The sequence below is a fragment of the Acomys minous genome (genome assembly GCF_964271855.1).
Source record: "Acomys minous genome assembly, chromosome: 9".
Taxonomy (NCBI): Eukaryota; Metazoa; Chordata; class Mammalia; order Rodentia; family Muridae; genus Acomys; species Acomys minous.
The window spans coordinates 70,151,333-70,171,906 of NC_140490.1; the positions used below are offsets into that span (position 1 = coordinate 70,151,333).

The 20,574-nt window shown below is 39.4% G+C and overlaps 1 protein-coding gene across 1 annotated transcript; it reads left to right on the top strand.

Moving 5' to 3' along the window:
• Positions 1–8,305: 8,305 nt before the first annotated feature.
• On the top strand, positions 8,306–9,256 carry LOC311605887 (olfactory receptor 2B6-like; the record flags this gene model as incomplete). The annotated part of the gene is made up of 1 exon (XM_084796735.1): positions 8,306–9,256. One exon carries the CDS (start codon positions 8,306–8,308, stop codon positions 9,254–9,256), a length of 951 nt encoding a protein of 316 aa, XP_084652861.1.
• Between the last annotated feature and the right edge of the window lie 11,318 nt (positions 9,257–20,574).

Here is a 20,574-nt window from a genome sequence, read left to right on the forward strand (position 1 = left end):
GGAGCCACTGGTCACAGCCAGAAACTCTCTCTTATCTATACTTTAACTCTTAAACGTTTAGGAAGGTAGCCTTGCTCTTTTGAGCCGCTGGTTGTGGTGAAAAGAAAGAGAAAGCCATATATTCACACAAAGACAAGGAGCTTGCACAGGTCATCCATAAACATATATAAAGACATGGACAATCAGATAGACAGACAGACACATATTTGATGGATGGTGAGTGGAAGAAATCTCCAATCAAACAACAACAACCTTATTTCTTCCCTGGACTTTATAACGTCTATTAAAAATTACCTCATTCAAAAATAGATACAGTCCTTACATTTAAAAAAGGAGTTACAGGAGGACTATTGATTCTAAGTTCTTTCATTAGAACTATATCTAACTAGATACATTTGTTTATTATAAGCTTAAAGCAGCACATTTATCTATATGCTTATTATGAGGCAAAAGCAGAACTTTAATCTTGTTCTTATTTTAAATGTATACTATGTGTTCAAAGCAAGAATTTTTTATGTCAAGGGTTTTCTAAGCAACAGGTGTCTATTTTGTCTTGTAGATAACCATTTATTTACTCTTTGTTTCTATATTTAATTGGTCTTTATCACAGTGTACACCTGGGCCTTATCCTTGGACTAAACCTAGAATGAATGTATTTCCTTGATTATTGATTTGTTTCAGTTTTGTCTTCCTTCTTGGTGTAAGCCACATGGAAGTTCACAGAGCTCCTAACAGTTTTTGCTATATTGTAGGTGGGTTTTTTAATTACCTGAATCAATTCAGAAACCATTATCAAGAATTATAAAATCATCTGTAGGAAATGTATTATGCTTTAGGCACTGAGGGTCTCTGCCATGCCAGATACATGAGACAAGCATGGGAAGGCAGTGTAGCAACAATAAGCAGTCCTTGAGGCAAAACCCTTGAGGTTTGCCTAAACCACAGCCCTTTGCTAGCCACGCAAAGCTGAGTGGGCTGCCTCCAGGAAGCTCACTTGCTTGCTATTGCCAATCTAGCATGCAATTGCTGCCAAGACACCTCCCAATGGCAGAATAAACCCCAGACAATTTACTAAAGAAGACACCATCTGTGAATCAGATGGTGATTCTGTCCTCATCTTGACCTTGACCTTGACCTTGACCTTCTGAATCTCTAGGATTTGATGCATGGCATTTGGATTTAACAGACTGGCTTGCCTAAACATTTGCAAATGTTCCTTGAATGTTTGAAAAGAATGTATGGTCTGGAATTCTGTGAAGAGATCTATAAATGCCAATTAGTTTCTCTTGATTGGTTGTCATTGAGATATTCCATATCAATGGGTTAGAAGACTCAATATTGCTAAGACACGGCTTCCCATCTTTACTTGTAGATTCCCTGTAATTCCAAACAAACCTCAGTAAGATATCTCAGTGATAGAAACTGTATAATTCTAAAGATTAGGCAGAAAAATAAAAATATATAGGCTATTAGAAATACAGATAAGGTAAAAAGTTAGGAGGTTATCTTAATCAATTTGAAGACTTATTATAACATTACCGATAACAAGTCTGCCTGATGGTAGCAAAATAATAAACCACATATCAACAGACCAGAATAAGAAGTCAGGACTACATTCATACAGCACAATCAACTGACTATTGACAAAGAAATTATCAGTTTTTCAATCATCAGTGCTAAAATAATTGGTCAGTCACATGTAAAAATATGAAACTACATATAGGCTGTCTATTCAAAATTGACCATAGATCTAAGTTAAAATATAAAGACAATAAAAATTTTTAGGAGAAACCATTTCTTAAAATCTATGTCATCCTGCCTTTAGTTATGAGTTCTTAAATATATCACCTAAATCACAGTGTAAGAAAGAAAATTGATAGTTATAATAAAAACTAAGCACTTGTACTTTGCCAAAAACACATATGAGGGAAAATATTGTAATATATATGATTACATATATACATCATAAAGACCTTATGTTCAAACTATACAATAGCCCTTTCAGTCTACCTTACGAGAGCACATTCCAAAATTAACAGACAAAATAGCTGAATATGCAACTTAGCAAAGCAGCCATGACATAACAACAAACTATAAAGTGATGGGGTCATTTTTATTAGCAAATTACAAATCAAAATGACATGAAACAATAACATATATACACCCAATGATGTAAGGAGTTTCAGAGAAAGATGTTGATAATGGTTACATGACACTTGGAATACACAATGACACTGACATGCACTTTTAAGTGGTTTCAATGGTAAATGTTATATGAATGTATACAATAAAAATTAAATACTATTAAATCTGTTTAAATAACTTTTATAATATTAATTTAAAGATAGAGAACATATCACTGGTTTCTGCAGAATGTATATATCAGTATATAACTGTGTGTACATATGAACATTTGGTGCTACATAAATGAACATAAAGTACATGCAGTCATTCAACTGATAGAAATGAACTTATAGGTTGATTATCTTTCATATATGAAAAAACAATTTAATGATATAACAAGCTCAGAATTAGATTTCTTTTCAGGGTGGCCTGCTTTTTTTTTTTTAATTAAAAATAAATGCTTCTCTCACTCAATATATTTTCACCACAGTTTCCCCTTCCCTCTGTTCTTTTCACACAACCCCCAGAACAACTGCCTTTCCATTTTCTTTCAGGAAAGAGCCAACCTCCAAAAGGCAATGACCAAATGTGACAAAACATGATACAATAAGACAAGGCAAAAACCCTCATACTGAGGCCGAGCAAGGCATCCCTATAGGAGGAAAAGAGTCTCAAGAGCAAGCAAAAAAAAAAAAAAAAAAAAAAAAAAAGAAGTCAGATACACACATACTCCTGTTATTAGGGGTCACACAAAACACCAAGCTAACAGTCATTACATATATGCAGAGGACCTGGTGCAGAGGTCCCATGCTTTTGATTCAGTTGCTGTGAGCCCATATGAGCCATGTTTAGTTGATTCAGTGGGTGGGGTCCTGGATAACTCCATCACTTCTGACTCCTACAATCTTTCCTCCCCCTCTTTTGATAGGTTACCTTAGCACCAAGAGGAGGTACCCAATGGAGACCTCCAATTTAGACTTGCTCTTGGCACAATGTCTGGCTGTGAGTCTCTCCACCAACTCCCATGTGGTCCTGAAGGAAGCCTTTCATGACAAGTGGAAAAGACACAGATCTCTCAGGAGAGCAGAATATGATTAGGAATCATTTCATTGATTTTTATCTTTGCCAGTCATGTTTGGTTCTTCCCTGGGTATCTGGGCTATACAGTCTCCAGCTCCTGGCCCTCCAGCACAATTAGATTGCTCAAGCTCACATAAATTATCACAATCAAAATTTATTACTTAATTATTAAAGAAAGCAAGTATTTTTCCAGTGTACTGTATCTATCTCGTTCATTTATAGATTCAAAGTTTCTGCAATTTGAGCAATAGGACCATAGGGTCTGTGTTTTCATTGATAGCAAGAGACCCAATGTGTTGTAATGCTATGATTATTGGGAAGCAGGGTTCGGGAGCAAGGTAGTAAATGCAGTCCTTGGGCCAGTGAGGTGCCTTTTGCTACCAAGTCTCATGACCTGAGTTGGATCTGCAACATCCGTAGAGGGGAAGGACATGCCTAACTGCCACAAGTTGTCCCTGACTTCCCCCATAGAAGTAATAAATGTATCCCGACTGAGTCTGTCTCAGCATAGCTCAGAAGGGGCCAGAAACCTACCTAGTGGTTGTTTCTCCAAATCTCAGATCTATAATTGGAGTTCATGGACTTGATATTTGTAATAACACTGACCTTAAGACCTTGGTGTATGGGATAAAGCCATCACAGTGGGAAGCCCAAGATATACCTTAGAATTTGCTGTTCTGCCACCCTCCATCATAGGTTTTAAGGATTCAGTTTAAGTATTCAGTACTGCCATCAAAAACATACAGTATACAGAATTTATCTCTATACTCTCCACTTAAACTCTCCAATCTGACTCCTTCAGAACTTGGAAAATCCTGCAGAATGGGTACAGAAAACTGCAATGGTGACCAATGACAAAACCAAGCACAACTTCTGAGCCAAGCATAGTGGTGGGGGTGAAATTAACAAGACCTTGGAAGTATGATGTGCAACCACTGGTCTGCCAAATAATATGCACATATATTTTGTCACACACGTATATATATACACAAACACATATATATACACACACATATATATATATACTTAAACACACGTATGTGAGTGTTACCAGTTGAAAATTTATTACAGTGAGTTGAGTTTTTGCTATATTCATCTTCTCCTCCCACTTCTCTCTGATCCAATGCCAGCCAACCTACTGTCCTTTTTCAATCAGCAGTCAAGTACAAATTGTGCAACCCATATATTAATGAATGTTTGAGTTCTGGTGAAAGAAGCATGGTCAACTTACCAGTAGCAACACTTTAAACGATTTTCACAAATTTTAATTTATTTTAAAAATATTTTTCTTCTCCCAAAACTCTTCTAGATCTTTACCATCTCCCTACCTACACATCTTCATATTTTCAAAAACAAAAAACAAAAAACAAAAAACATAACCAGCAAATAAAGAAGCAGAAAATATCAAAATATAAAAACAGAAATAGATGAAAAAACTAAAAATAGGAGATCAATACAACAAAAAATCAAAACATGAGCCTATGCATAAAATGAATCTTGATTAGAGAAGACTGAATAATATATCAAAATGGAAGTTGGCAAAAACTATAAGAAAATGTCATTGAATGGAGAGAGAATTTAACTAGGCAAAACCAATGAAAAGAAATAATTATTTGGCCATGTAAGAAACAAAAGTCTCCTCCTATGAACTCAGGTAATAAAATCATCGCCATAGGAAATTCATGGATGCTCACTGTATAAACACTGCTCTCAGATCCAATTGCAGAGCAAATACACAGTTCTCAGTGGCTTCACAGAAAAGGAAACAAATTCCTACCTTGATGACTCAAAACTGAATCTTTACTCCATGAACTATTTCAGTCTCTATTGAATTTCTTTTTGTCTTGGACACAGTTGGGGAGAGAGTCCCCAGGGAAAGAGCATTGCAGAACAGAAAGTGGGAGCAGAGGAAGGGGTGAATCACAGAGAACTCCCACTGGGTATCACCCTTGGTTATAACAAGGCTTGCTGCCCTTGTGGACAAGCCAGAGCCCAGAGCAGCATGAGGAATCTCCCTCTAGTGTCACTGTGCAGCCCTGATGGGAAGGACTCTGAAAAGAGCAGTGAATGTCCCCTCTGCAGTGCAGTGCCAGAAACTACACACTCCAGCTGCCCTCAGGAATCTTATTCCCCTGTTTTCTGATTTACTCCCAAATGAAGATCTCCTAAGTTGTTTTGAAGAGTGGAATTAGAACACTTCCTCATATCAGCTGATGTGGAAGACTTATGAAGCCGTTATCGGATCAGCATTCTATCAACAAGTCTATTTTGAAGTCGAAGTTCCTGGAACTAGCAAGCAGACACAACCCATCCTGTCCTAAGGCTCCAAGTAGGGTATGTAGAACACTTTCTTAAAACATTGTGGAAGACATGCTGGAAAAAGACAAACGGAAACGTGGGGGCTTGACCATGTGTCACATGGATTGCTTACCATTACAGCATTTAGAGAATGTTGACACGGTCTTAGTTGCTTCATTTCCGTTTACTGTCCTAACACTGGGTGTCCAGCAGCACTCGTTTATTGTCTCCTGGAACAGAAACTTAGGAGCAGAGCAGCTTTCTGGTCTAACCCAATTGCTACCTACAGCTCATAAAGTGGCACCAGTGAGCCTTTCAACTTACTCCTGCCCACAACCTGGTCTTACTGAAAATGGAAAACACACAGCCAACTTTGATTTTTCTTAAAGCTTAATTATTTTTTCTTTCTTTTAAAAAAATTTTTATTAATTTATTCTTGTTACATCTCAATGGTTATCCCATCCCTTGTATCCTCCCATTCTTCCCTCGCTCCCATTTTCCCCTTATCCCCCTCCCCTATGACTGTTCCTGAGGTGGATTACCTCCCCCTGTATATGCTCATAGGGTATCAAGTCTCTTCTTGGTAACCTACTTTCACCCAACATCATAATTAAGCGTTAAGTATGATGTAGGGTGAAAGTACAGTCTTGTCATTTACTCTTACACTCAAGCTGGGAAAGAGAAGTTCAGGCTAGCATTTTCACAGTTTTCCTGCTGGGAGTCTTGAGAAAGGCTGTCTCTGGACATGCTATACAGACCCCACTCAGGAATAGAGACATGGCTTGTGTGTCCTTTCAGGTTGTCAGGTCACACCGTGACCTGCCTTACAGGAGCTACCAGGTAGATACTAGCAGGCCAGTGTCTGTGCTGGAATTTCAGAGACACTGAATTCTGAAAATGCATTTTCACACACTGATAATACTAACAATTCAAGATGTTTAAACTTGCTCAACGCAAATGGGCACTTCAGTTTTCTATTGAAACAGTTTCCTTTTTGTAACAGATTGTTATCAAGATCACCAAGTCTTTGCAGAATGGAAATGCTTGACCCTAAGAGAGAAAAGTTCAGTATAACACTTAGAGGCACTGGAATCTTCTCTGCCTTGTCTTCAGCCCATTATTTTTATCTCTGCGTCCTGCCCAGCAATGACCTGTGCCTTTTTAGTTCTCTAACTACTGAGGGCAATGGGGAGATATTACTGCACTGGCAAATGCCACCACACAGTGCATTCAGAATGACTGGAGAAAGATCATTGCGTCTTTAATTTCAGAAACTTAATGTGAGTGAGAAGTTCATTGTCTTTTTATCAGTCTGAGCTTCTAGGAGAGTCTGTTTGGGACTGAATTCTAGCAAATAAATGTCCCACTGAGGACTGGCCTGGAAACGTCACTGATCCAAGACATGTGTCCTTTTAAAGAGACACTTTCTGAATATTTGAGACTATGTCACTCTTCAGTATTAAACATAGGGAGAACCTACAGCTTTGCATCTAAACAAGAACACTTCTAAGGTTGGATTGGTTTTATTAGTTATGGGACAGGATAGTGGAATAAACCCAGCAGTCTGGAGAAACTGCAGTGTAGTATCAGCTTAGCTCTATGAGTTCTACAGCACAGAAGCCCCAAGAAATCCTGAAGTTGTGACACCTCTCCTTATCCATCCATTCTGATTAGGAAATCCTTTCAGTATCAGTATTTTCCTTCTCTCCTTCCTTGCTTCCTTCCTTCCTTCCATTAGTCTTTTATTCTTCCTTCTCCTCTTCCTTCACTCATCTTTCCCTTGCTTTTCCATTTTCTTTTTAATTTCATATCCCATTTTTATTTTCTTAATGTTTACTCTTTATTTCTTTGTATATTTAGATACTAACCTCTCAGATGTATATCTGGTTAAAAATAAACAAATTCACATTCTGTAGGCTACTTTATCATTGGAATGACAGTGTCTTTGTTGTATAAATGCATTTTACTTACATGGGGTCACATTTATAATGGTTCATCATAATGTCTGTGCCATCGAAGTCCTGTTCAAAAAGTCTTTTCCTATGCTAACCAGTCCAAGCCTATTCCTCACTATTTTTTTTTTAATCACTCAGGCTCTCATGTTTTCTGGGGAGTTTTTCGTGCATTTGGAGTTGAGTTTTCTATAGGGTCATGTGTCATTCTACATATACGTATCCTGTTTGACCAGCATCACTGGTTGAAGATGCTCTATCTCCTCCAATGTGCATGGTTCTTCTCTTTAACACTGTAAGAGTGTGGGTTTCTGTGTGGGTCCTCAGTTTAGTCTATTGATCAACAGGGCTGTTTTTATACTAGCATCATACTATTGTTATTATCATAGCTGTGCTGTATAACTTGAGATCTGGGTGACAACAGCAGGTTTTATATTGACAGTGAAAAAATGTGGTGGGAATTATGACTGAGTTTTCCTGCTAATAGCTACAAAAAATCAACCAATGTCAATGAGTAAAGACCAACCCTTATAAATTTATCTAGGTCAGGAACTAGCATTTTAAATTGTAGCTTTCAGTTTAGAGGTGTGGGTATGGACACAGAAACTTTAGAAGTACCCAGGGACCTGGGTCAACTGTAATTTGAACTGTGTAATCTGTTTTATCTTACAGTAACACCAGTTATGTAAATGTCTTCAAAGCCATGGTAAAATGAAAATATGTAATTGAAACAGTTAATAACCATGTGGTTTTGAAGAACTGAAAAACCAATAAATGCCTGTTGAAAATACAAGTCAATATGTGTGAATTGACCTTCTGAATTTTTATATTTCAGGAAACCATTTGTTAAAATGTTGATCACGAGTTGGGCCAACGAGAGCATCACTGAAGCGTTCGTTCTCTTAGGTTTCTCGGATCAGCCATGGCTGCAGTTCCCACTCTTTGTGGTCTTCTTGACTTCTTACATAGTGACCATCTTTGGAAATGTCAACATCATTGTGCTGTCCCGTTTGGACCCCAAACTCCACACCCCCATGTACTTCTTTCTGACTAATCTATCAGCCATAGACCTTTGTTACATCACATGCACAGTTCCACAGATGCTGGTCAATTTACGCAGCATTAGGAAAGTAATCAGTTATGGTGGCTGTGTGGCCCAGCTCTTCATGTTTCTGGCCTTGGGGGCTACTGAGTGTGTTCTGCTGCCAGTCATGTCCTTCGACAGGTTCGTAGCCATCTGTCGGCCTCTCCATTACTCAGTCATCATGCACCAGAGGCTCTGCCTCCAGTTGGCAGCTGTGTCCTGGATCATTGGCTTTGGAAACTCGGTGTGGCTGACCATCCTCACTCTCCAGTTGCCACGCTGTGGCCACTATGTCATAGATCACTTTCTCTGTGAAGTGCCTGCACTGCTCAAGTTATCCTGTGCTGATACTACTGCAAACGAGGCTGAACTATTCTTTGGGAGTATTGTCTTCCATTTAACACCTCTGACTCTCATCCTCATATCCTATGCTTTCATTGCCCGTGCAATCTTGAAAATCCAGTCTGCTGAAGGTCGACAGAAGACCTTTGGGACCTGTGGCTCCCATCTCATAGTGGTGTCACTGTTCTATGGCACAGCTGTCTCCATGTACCTGATTCCCTCTTCACCACACTCCAAGAACAGGAAGAAGATGGTTTCCCTTTTCTATGGAATCATTGCACCCATGCTCAACCCACTTATTTATACACTTAGGAACAAAGAGGTAAAGGAAGCCTTTAAAAGGTTGATTAAGAGATTCTTCTTAACCAAAAGCTAAGTGATGTGAAAAAGATAAGCTAAGGACACTCCCAGGATGATCTCCTCTTCCTGTTTTGGTGATGGTGAAATGGAGTCCTCTGACTGCAGGATGGTATGTTTCTCTCCAGTGGTTTGTACCCAAGCCAAGGCCCTGAACATTCATCCCTTAGTGTTGATAAAGGTGTTTATGTTGTTGCTGAAAACATATATCATATATGCAGAGAATCTGGTTCAGACCCTTGGAGATCCATGTTTCTTACTTCAGTCTCTGTTAGCCCATGTAAGCCATGTTTGGTTGAATCAGTGGGTGGTGTCCTTGTGTCCTCCATCTCTTCTGACTCCTACAATTTTTCCTCCTCATCTTCCTCTTGGTTCCCTGAGCCCTGAGAGGAGGTACTCAATAAAGACTTCCAACTTAGATTCACTCTTGGCACAATGTCTGCCTGTGAGTCTCTCCACCCCTTCCCATCTGCTCCTGGAGGAAGCCTCTCTGATGACAAATGCACAAGACATCATCTATATGTATAACAGAATGCATTTAGGAATCATTTCATTGATTTTTTTTTGCCAGTCATGTTTGGTTCTTCCCTAGGTATCTGAGCTATACAGTCTCCAGTTCCTGGCCCTCCAGCACAATATCATTTCTTATATCTCGTATAAAATTATCACAATTAAAATTTATTATTTTAGTATTAACTAAAGCAATTATTTTTGTTCCAATGTACTGTATCTATCTCATTCTTTTATGGATTCAAATTTCTGAGATTTGAGGAATAGGAACATAGGATCTGTGTTGTCATTAACAGCAAGAGACTCAAAATGTCAATATGATACCTTTATTGAGAGCAGGGTTGGGTAGCATGGTAGGATAAACAGTCCTTGGGCCAGTGAGACGCCCTTTGCTACCAAGTCTCATGGCCTAAGTTGGATCTGCAAGATCCACAGAGGGAAGGATATGTCTGTCACAAGTTGTCCTTGACTTCCCCATAGAAGTAATAAATGTATCCCGACTGAGTCTGTCTCAACATAGCTCAGAAGGAGCCAGAAGCCAACCTAGTAGTTGTTTCTCCAAGTCTTAGATCTACAATTGGAATTCATGTACTTGATATCTTTAATAAGAATGATGTTAGGACCTTGATCTATGGGATAAAGCTATCACAGTGGGAAGCCCAAGATATATCTTAGAATTTGCTGTTCTGCCACCCCCCCCACTATCATAGGTTTTTAAGGATTCACTTTAAGTATTCAGTACTGCCATCAAAGACATACAGTATACAGAAGTTATCTCTATAATCTCCACTTAAACTCTCCAATCTGACTCCTTCAGAACTTGGAAAATCCTGCAGAATGGGTACAGAAAACTGCAATGGTGACCAATGACAAAACCAAGCACAACTTCTGAGTTAAACGTGGTGGTGGGGGTGAAGTTAACAAGACCTTGGAAGTATGATATGCAACCACTGGTCTGCCAAATAATATGCACATATATTTTGTCTTTCTATATGAATGTGTGTGTGTTTATTACCAGTTGATTATTTATTACAGTGAGCTGAGTTTTGACCACATCCACCCTCTCCCCCAACCCCTCTCAGATCCAACTGCAGCCAATTTTGCATCCTTTCTTATTCATCGATTGAGTCCAAATTGTGCAGCCCATATCTTAATGGATGTTTGGCTTCCAGTGGAAGGACCCTGGTCAACTCACCAGTAGCAACCGTTTATATTTTTTTTCACAGATTTTACTTTACTTTTTTAACTCTCAATTTTTTTCATGTTTTTTGATCATATTTTTCTTCTGCCACAATTCTTTCCATATCCTCCCCATCTCCCTACCCACCCAACTTCATGATTTTTTTTCTTTACCCCCTTTCCCTCCCCTCTTATATATGTTGGTTTTTCTAGTCAGTGTTTCTCTTGGTAGCTTGGCTGTCCAGGATTTGCTTTCTAGACTTAGGCTGGCCTCAAACTCTCAGTCATCCACTTGCCTCTGCCTCCCTGAGTGCTGAGATTTCAAGGCATGCACCATCATGCCTGCCTCAACTTCATGTTTTCTAAAACAAAACAAAAAACAAACAGGAAAACATCAAAAATGAAAATTAAAACAAAAACTTATAAGATGAAATTAATAAGACAAAAAATCAAAACAAAACTAAAAACATTAATACAGTGGTATCCATTTTGTATTGACCAATTATTTCAGGGAATGTGGTCTGTCCTAGAGTATGGATTATTTACTCACTCTACTGGAGAAAATAGATTTTCGCTTTCCTAGCAGGTATCGATTACAGATACCTTGGTTAGGGGTGGGACCTTGTGTCTACTTCCCCTTCTTGATGCTAGAATTTTGTCTGGTCTAAGGTTTTGCAAGTCTTCATGCCAGCACATTCTTTGTTAATTTGTCTCTCAAGTCCTATTGTTTCACAAAGGCACTGTTTCTTTGATATAACCCATCACCTCTGGCTCTTACAGTCTTTCTTCCTTCTCTTCTGTAAAGATCCTTGGACTTTGATGTAAGGGATTTGATAAAGACATCCCATTTAGGGCTGAATATTTCAAAGTCCTCACTCTCTGTACATTGGCCAGTTGTTGGTCTCTTTATTAGTTCCCATCTACTGCAAAAAGAAGATACTCCAATGAGAGTTGAACGATGTATTGATCTATAGGTTTAGCAATAAGTCACTAGAGGTCATTTTATTGCTATGTTCCATTAGCAGAATAATTGTAGTAGGTTTTCCTTCAGGCCTATGGTCTAGCTCCTTCCTCCTCTTTCTCCTTCTCTCACTGGATCAGGATATCCCGCCCTATTCTCTGTTATTGTTCAACTCTGGTTAACTTGTTTTTATTGACAAGGCAGAGAACAAATAGTGACATGTTTATACAAACTTGAAACTGGAGATACTTAAAATAAACATCACAATGCAATTGATCCAGAGGGTGAGGTGGAGAAATCAACATTTGAATGAACAAGGGTAAACTGTACACAGTGACCAAGAACATTGTGCCAACAGTCTACTCTCAGGCTCCTGGCCATTTTAGCAGTGTCATGCATGGGCTTATCTCATGGAGTGGATCTTACATTTTAAAAAAAAAGTAGTTCATAACTCTCATAACATTTGTGCACTACTATGTCTTATGGGTAGGTCTCTGTTTTAGGTCACATGATTTATAGTTGAGTGATAGCCATGATTATTTTTCTACCCTAGTAGCATACATTGTACCTTCAGGCACAATGAATACCAGTCTGTAGGGGTGAGGCATCTAGTGGGGAACCAGCTTGATTTCTCCATGTTCAATAGCATAAGAAATTTCTGTCTTCTCAATAAGGCCTTAATTGTAAGCATAAGTCTATTGTGTAATTCTAATGCTGATTTTGGTTGTAATCTTTGTGCTGAGAATCTCCTGTTTCAACGTTGTGTAAACTCTGTTTCCCTTTGTCTCTTGATATGCCAATAAAGAAGTTTACAGCAAATTGCTGAGCAGGGGAGAGAATAGGGCTGGGCTTCCTGGGAAGAAGTTAGAAGAGGAAGTAGGGGATTCAGCTTCGAGATTGAGCCATGGGAGAGGTCCAAGAAACATCAGGAGAAGGAACTGGATCTGGAAAGCTACAAAGTAGAAGTGCCTCTGGGGTGCATTCTGGGGGAAAAAAACAGATTAGCTTAGAGGGATAAGAATAGAGTTAGTAGTGCTCAAGATTGTGCTGTGAAGCTTGTTTAAATAATAGTCTTAATTATTTGTATGATAGCCACATTAAGAGAGAAACAAACACAGTTTTATAAAAACAACATTAATATTTTGGCACCCTATGTTAGGTGCCACCTGTAGACTTAGATTTTCAAAAACCTACTTTATTTAGGGTTCTTGAATGTTTCTACCTCCCTTCCAAACTATCGGCCAGAGGTAGGGGAGAAAGAAAAAAAAGAGGGTTGTGGACTTTTTAGACTTAGTTCTTTGGGGCGATTCCACTCTTTGTTGTCAGGACACCAGCAGTCCAGTCAAATAGCAAACACCAAGCAACAACACAAATCAGTAGCAGTGACAGCAAAACTCAGCAGAAAACAGACTTATGATCTTTGTTAGCTGAAAACAGACACATGAGAGGGTGCATAATGTTTTATGGGAAGCTGTCTTTTGTGAGGGGCATGGTTTCTGCCAGGAGAAACATCCTTCTGTGGACATTTAGAAGGGATCAATAGAAGCCCACAGACAGTGAGACGATGCTTTTGCTTGACCATGCTTTGTAATGGTTCACATTGCTTCACTGGTCTTTGTTTGTTTGTTTGTTTTTGATACTTTGCAAAGAGAACTTCTCGGGGCACTCCCACTGAGTCCTGCCACTTGTCATGCTGATTCAGCAGAGTTCTGTCATGTCTGCTGGATCATGTTGTTACATGCTGTTTAGTGTTTGCTAGTATACTGACAATGAAGAATGGAATCACCCCAAGGAACTACATCTAAAAAAGGTCCACAATCCCCTTTTCCTACTAACCTTCTTTCTCCCTCTACCTCTGGTCGATGGATTGGAAGGGAAGTAGAAGCATTTAAGAACCCTAAATGAAGTAAGTTTTTGAAAAAAAAAATCTAAGCCTACAGTTGACCATCAGGTTATAGATAGTAATCAATAGCCTTGGCAATAGTCTGTGACTTTAGGGGGCATTTATTAGACTATAGGCATCTATCTATTGGCTTTTGGCCAATGGCTCAACAAGATGTAACTTATTTCTAAGACTGTAATTTTTACTTGTTGGCATAAAATGTCTAGTTGGGGCATTGTCTTCTCCACTAAATGGTGACTCTTTCAATTTTCTTTTATATATTCTTTAGGAAGTTTCTACAGTAGTAAGTTTTTATACAGTGTTTTAAGAGGCCTTTAATGCTAGCTTTCCTTCCCCATATTTCCCCCTTCCCCAACACCGTTTAATCTTCATATTCTAACTTCCCCCTTTATCTCTTTATGACACTAATATTCAATTTCCCCCTCCTTGGCAGGGGACCCCCACCCAGGTCCCTTGATATCTACATACACTCTGTGGTTATTCAGATTAAAACACACATATCTAAAGCTTAAAAGCTAATGTCCACATGTTGTATATCTTATAAGAGAAAAGATACAGTGTGTGTCTTTTTTGAGTCTTGGTTATCTTCCTCAGGATGATTGCTTCTAAGTCCATTCATCTACCCACACATTTCATGATTTTGTTTTTCTCAACAACTGAATAATATTCCATTGTATAAAGGCACTGCATTTTCATTACCCATTCATCAGCTGATAGGCTTCCAAGCTGTTTCCAATCTCTGGTTAATATCAACAGTGCAGTAATGAACATGGATGAGCAAGTATATTTGTATTAAGATATAGCGCTCTTTGCATATATGCCCAAGATTTGTATATCTGCATCTTGTTTTGGATCTATTCACACTAATTCCCATGGGGGATATACTAGTTTATTCCAACAGCAATAAACAAGTGTTTTCCTCTGTTTGTTCTGTATCCCATTTTAAATAGGAATATTTGTCTTCAGTTTTTATGTTTTGTAGATACTATTAGATGTATTTGATTGTTATGTTTTTTCCAATTCTGTGACTGCCATTTTATTGTTCAGAATTATTTTTAGTTTCATGGGGACCCATTTGTTAATTTTATTTTTTACTCTGACTTTATGCTGTCATTCGGCATCCAGCAGTAGTCTGGGATGTCTTGGGGCACAGCTTTTGTTCTGTATTTCCTACTGCCAGGTGGGAATGGACATAAGCATTTCTCCTACAGGCCAGTCAAGGAGATATTTGTTTCCCAATGGGTGCAGAGGAACCCCCAGGATCAAAGCTTCTGTTTCTCTCAGGAATGATTAGAGTGCACAGGGCGAGGTCTGCTCTCTAGGGAAGGCTCCCAGACTTACTGGGGGAGATGGAAATGAATTTTCTACTGGGTATTACAGTTAGCTCTTTTAAAATGAAATGCTGGTATCAGACAGCAGTGCAAACTTGGGCTTTCCAAAACCCTGTGACGATACTACAATGTTACAGCCCTTCTATTAAGCCACTGTACTAATGGCAAGGGTGTGGGTGAAAGCCCAAAACCAACAGGAAGGCAGGTCTGGTGCAACACAGTTCCAGAGGGACACAGTTCAGGTGAGCACAGAGCTCACAGTAATGGGGTGGGCTTCGGCAGCTGCCTGATGGTGATACACCAGTGAACAGTGGACATTTACAGTGGCCTTCAAGGAGAGGGGAGCCCTTCCTTTCCCAGAATAAATGGTGAGTCTCAGCAGGTCACGGTGGAGGAATGGAGTGAGAGATCAAGCAAAGCTTTATTCCATGAATCACTGACATAAACCTTGGGCCGTGGGAAGGGTTTCAAGGGTGATTGTGTTCGGCATGCTAGGGTTAGCGATACGTGATCTACATGTAGCAAAACAGCCCTATCATAAGAGGGGGAAAGCATCCTGTGGGTGAGGGGAGATCTCCGGGTAGTTAAAGGTCAGTGGTTGAAAACCAAGACACCAAGACATCTTATTAGGGTGGGCATCTCCAGGAATCCCCATGAGCTTGGTGCACTGGCTTCTTATCAGGAAGGAAATGGGCTTTTAATCTCCCTGAGGGTTATGGGATGCTCCTTAGAGGTTCTGGGATTCCCCAGGTTAGGCGGAGGGGGAACCCCGCTGAGAAAGGAAGTCCATCCTCTTATACCGAGCTGAGCGTTTACCTGAAAACTCCAGACTTCGACCTTAATAGAAGGGTCCCACATACCTAAATTTTATTCAGTAGTGAGTTGTTCAGCTTCCAGGAGTTTGCTCCATGAGAAACACTTTCTGCTGTTTCTGCTGCTGTTAATCACTAGCTTTAATCCATGGTAGCCAGATAAAATGCAGGAAATTATTTCAGTTTCTTCTTGTTCCTGAGACTTGCTTTGTGTTCTAATATGTGGGCAGTTTTGCAGAAAGTTCCGTGGGTTACTAAAAAGAAAGCATGTTCTATTGTGTTTTGGTGGAATGTTTTGTAGATGTCTGTTGGACCTATTTGATTTATGACTGTTGAGAGCCACAAATAGCAGCGCCCCCTGCTGCTTCCCCAGCGCAATGCGCCCTTGAGTGAGCCCCTTATGCGCATGCCTGAAGGCATAGCGTGAGGTGGCATGATCCAAACGCACCAACCAAGAGTGACAACGTGGCAGTCTCTCATAGGACCAGGCACACTATAAAGGTTCTGTGGGAGCTTTTCCCAGGGTCACTCTGGTAGTCAAGGTTCCTGAATAAACTGTTGCAAGAAGAGTTCCCGGTGTTGGTGTCTTTCCTGCTGGTCGGGGACGGCATCGACATATGACGTTATTTAACTCCAGCATTTCTCACTTTAGTTTTTGTCTGGATCACCTTTCTATTAATGAAAGTGGGGTGTTGAAGATTCCAACAAACCATGCGTGAGGGTCAATATGTGATTTAAGCTGTAGTAGTGTTCCTTTTATGAATTCGGGTGCCCCTTTTTTGATGCATAAATGGTTAGAATTGTGGTATTTTCCTGGTAGCTTTTCCTTTAATGAATATTTAGTGCCCTTTCCCATCTCTTCTAATAAATTTTGCTTTGAAGTCTATTTTGTCAGACGTTAAAATAGCCACACATCCCTGCTTTCTGGTTCCCCTTGAAACATCATTTTTCAATATTTGACCCTGAAGTGATGTATGTCTTTTGTGGTAAGGTGTGTTTCTTAACTACAATAGAAATATGGATAATGTTTTCTAATGCAACATGTTAGTCTATGTCTTTTTATTGAGGGAATTGAGACTGTTAATACTGAGAACTGCTAATAAGAACTGTTTATTATTTTCCATTATTTTGCTGTGCTGATGGTGTAGGTTTTTCCTCCTCTTTTGATTGCTTGTACTGGGCTTATTTCTTCCTTCCTTGTATCTTGTTCTTGTTCTTCTTCTTCTTCTTGTTCTTCTTGTTGTTGTTGTTCTTCTTCTTCTTCTTCTTCTTCTTGTTCTTCTTCTTCTTCTTCTTCTTCTTCTTCTTCTTTTCTTCTTCTTCTTTTAGACAGGATTTCTCTGTGTAGCCTTGGCTGTCCTGTACTCCCTTGTATTTTCTTTGGTCTAGTTAACCTTCTCTTCAGACTGAACTATATCTTCTAGTTCCCTCTTTGAGCTGGATTGGTAGATGAAAATTGCTCAAATTAATTGAAATTGTTTTCTTTCCCCATTGGTTAGTAGTCTTGCTGGGCCTAGTAGTCTGGTCTACATCTGTGGTTTCTTGGAGCTTATACAACATCCATCCTGGTCCTTTTGGAGTTCAGAGACTCTACTGAAATGTTAGGTGTTATTCTAATGGGCCTGACTTTATATATGACTTGGCCCCTTTTTGTAGCTTTAAATATACCTTCTTTGTTATGCACATTTAGTATTTTGAATATTATATATTGTGGGGAATTCCTTTTCTGGTCCTACTTTGTGTTCTATATGCCTCTTGTACCTTGATAGGCATCTTTTTTTTTAGATTAGGGATTTTTTTTTTTTTTTGTCTTTGATATCACTAAAAGTATTTTCTGTGCCTTTGTCCTGAGTTTCTTCTCTTTCCTCATTCCCAGTGTTCCTCAACCAAGTGTGTGGTGACTGTGAAGTCTCTGGTAGAAAGCAGCTCTGAGTCCCAGAAAATTATGGTAGGGTAGTATCCCTGATATAGTAATGTTCTGCAGGTCAGTTGGGACTCAAAAATGAATGAATTTGGGCTAGAAAGATTGAAAGAGGCAATAAGGAAAAACTAGAAGGAACCTGGGTCCACACAAGAAGGTCTAGTCCCAAGAAAGTGGAATTGGGTTAGGAGGAAGAGCTTAGTCAGGCAAGCTGCATGTCTAAGGTAATTATGGAGATATCAGTGGCAAAACTCTTAGAGAACACTGACTTTCCCTCTCCCAGAAGTTATCAGTTGCCAGTAGTTGCTTGGGTGGAGCAGGACATGATGCTCTTCTCCTCTTTATACGCTGATATTTGTCTGCTTTGAGTTTGCATAAAGCTTTTACATACTGTCAGAACCTTGGTGAGTTCCTATGTGCAATGGCCCTGTTGTGTGCAGAATATACTGTTTCCCTGTTTTCATTCACTGCTTCTGGCTCTTATAGTCTTCCTAACCCTGCCTCCCCAAAGATCTCTGAGTTTTGGGAGGGAAGGATGCTACTGACAATGCTACTGTTTACCATCCAGAACTAGATGGCAATGCCCTATAACTGAAGACTCCACATATCTGAGTCACATATCATGGAGATATATTAAGCTAGTATTGACCCAGAAGATTCTCCCTTACTGGCTAGCTTTCCCAGTGCTGAAGGTACTATGTGTGCTACCACATGGAAAAATAATCATTCATCTTATTCAGCTATGAACCCTGCAAGCCAAAACAATATCTATCTTGGCAATACATACCTACTGGTGCAACAGTGGCACAAACATCATTGGAGTAAATCAACTAGTTTTTGATGGAATTTAAATACTGATCCACAAGATGAAACCTATTTTTGACACCATTATTATGCTAAGAACTTGTGACAAGACAGGTTGTAAGTCTTGGGAGAGGAGAGAATCTACTATTGTTATTCTGCTAAGTGGAGATAATATCAATCTGACTCCTAGTGACTTATAATATCTACAGACTAATGCATCTCCCAACCCTCGTTAGAGAAGCTTCCATTTGCAGTGGATGGTAACTAACACAGAGACCCACTTCTGGCCAAGGTACATAAAATAAAAGATTGTGGAATACTCAGCTTTCATTGGACATCTCTACGTTCCCATAATAACAGTTTTATTTATTTATTTATTTATTTATTTATTTATTTATTGAGGAACAGTATGTTCACTTATCTTAGTGCTACATTAATATATCTGGGTTGCCAAAATTTGTAGTGGAAATTTTGGTAAGTGTGTATTTGTTTTAATCCCAAGTATAGGATATGGGACTGCCTTAGTTTATCAACAACTGCTAACTGCAGGCAGAAGGTTATTGTGTAATTCAAATGCTGATTTCTGTATCCCCCATATCTGGCTGTAAGCCTTGTTGTAAGAATCTCCTGTTTCAATGTTTTATAAACTCCTCTCCCCAACTGTCCCCCTGATATGTCAACAAAGCATCTTACAGCCAATCGCTGAGCAGGGGAGAGAATAGGGCTGAACTTCCTGCAAAGTGAGGGAGGAAGAGTTAGAAGAGGAAGTAGGGGATTCAGCAGGGGACTCAGCCACAGTCAGAGGGGCAGCAGAGGTAAAGAAGATTCAGCCAGAGCAATGAAAGAACTGAAAAGCAAGTAAAGTGGAAATTTTGGTAAAGATGGGGTCAGGATAGCATAGAGGGTTAAGTACAGACATAAACTGCTCAAGATTATGTTGTAAAGCCTTATAAACAAATATAAAAGAGTCTCAATTTTTTGTGGGAGACCCATGTTAAGAAATAAACTAAGAGAAACAAACACAGTTTAATAAAAATAGCCTTTAACAGTTAACTATAATTGCCTTGTGTGGGGCTGTGGTCTTTGCCAGTTGATAACAGCCTGGTGCAGCTCAGAGAGTGGATGTGGTCATTGCCAGATGCAGATAGTTTAATTCTGATGACTCGGAGAAGGTACAAATATCAAAGAGGAGCAAGAAAGAATAACATTTCAAAGGATGTTTCAAGGAGATGGTCAAGGGAGGAAGAAGGCTGCTGGTTCTTCCTGCTGCTGCATTTGCTGTTTGCTGTTTGCTGATTAGCTAGACTGCCAGATATCCTGACAACTGAGATTGGTATTGCCTCAATGAACCCAGTGACCCTAAATAGCCAGAAGTAGCCTAAGAAACCTATGCCTCTTTCTCCCCTCTAACCTTCTTTCTCTCCTACCTAGGGTTGGGGACTTGGAAGGGAGGTAGAAGCATAAGAAACCAAAATGAAATAGATTTTTTAAATGTCCACCTACAAAAATTCCTGCAGAAAAAACACAGCATGTCTGTGACATGCTGATGCCAAGTGTTTTAGTTAGGGTTTCTATTGTTTTGCTATAAGAACATGACAAAAAGCAATTTGGGAAGGAAATTGCTTATTTCAGCTGGTAGCTGTAGTTTGCTATGAAGTGAATTCAGGACAGGTACTGAAGGCAGAAGCCTGGAAACAGAAACTGAAGCAGAATCCATGGAGAAATGTTGCTTACTGGCTTTCTCCCATGGCTTGTTCAGGACCATAGGCCACATAGCCTTCAGCAGGATGGACCAACATCAGTCATGCCCCACATGGTTACCTACAGGCCAAGCTGAAAGGCATTTTCTCAGTTGGGGTCACCTCTTCCTAAATCACTCTAGACTATATTAAGTTGACCAAAAAAAAAAAAAAAAA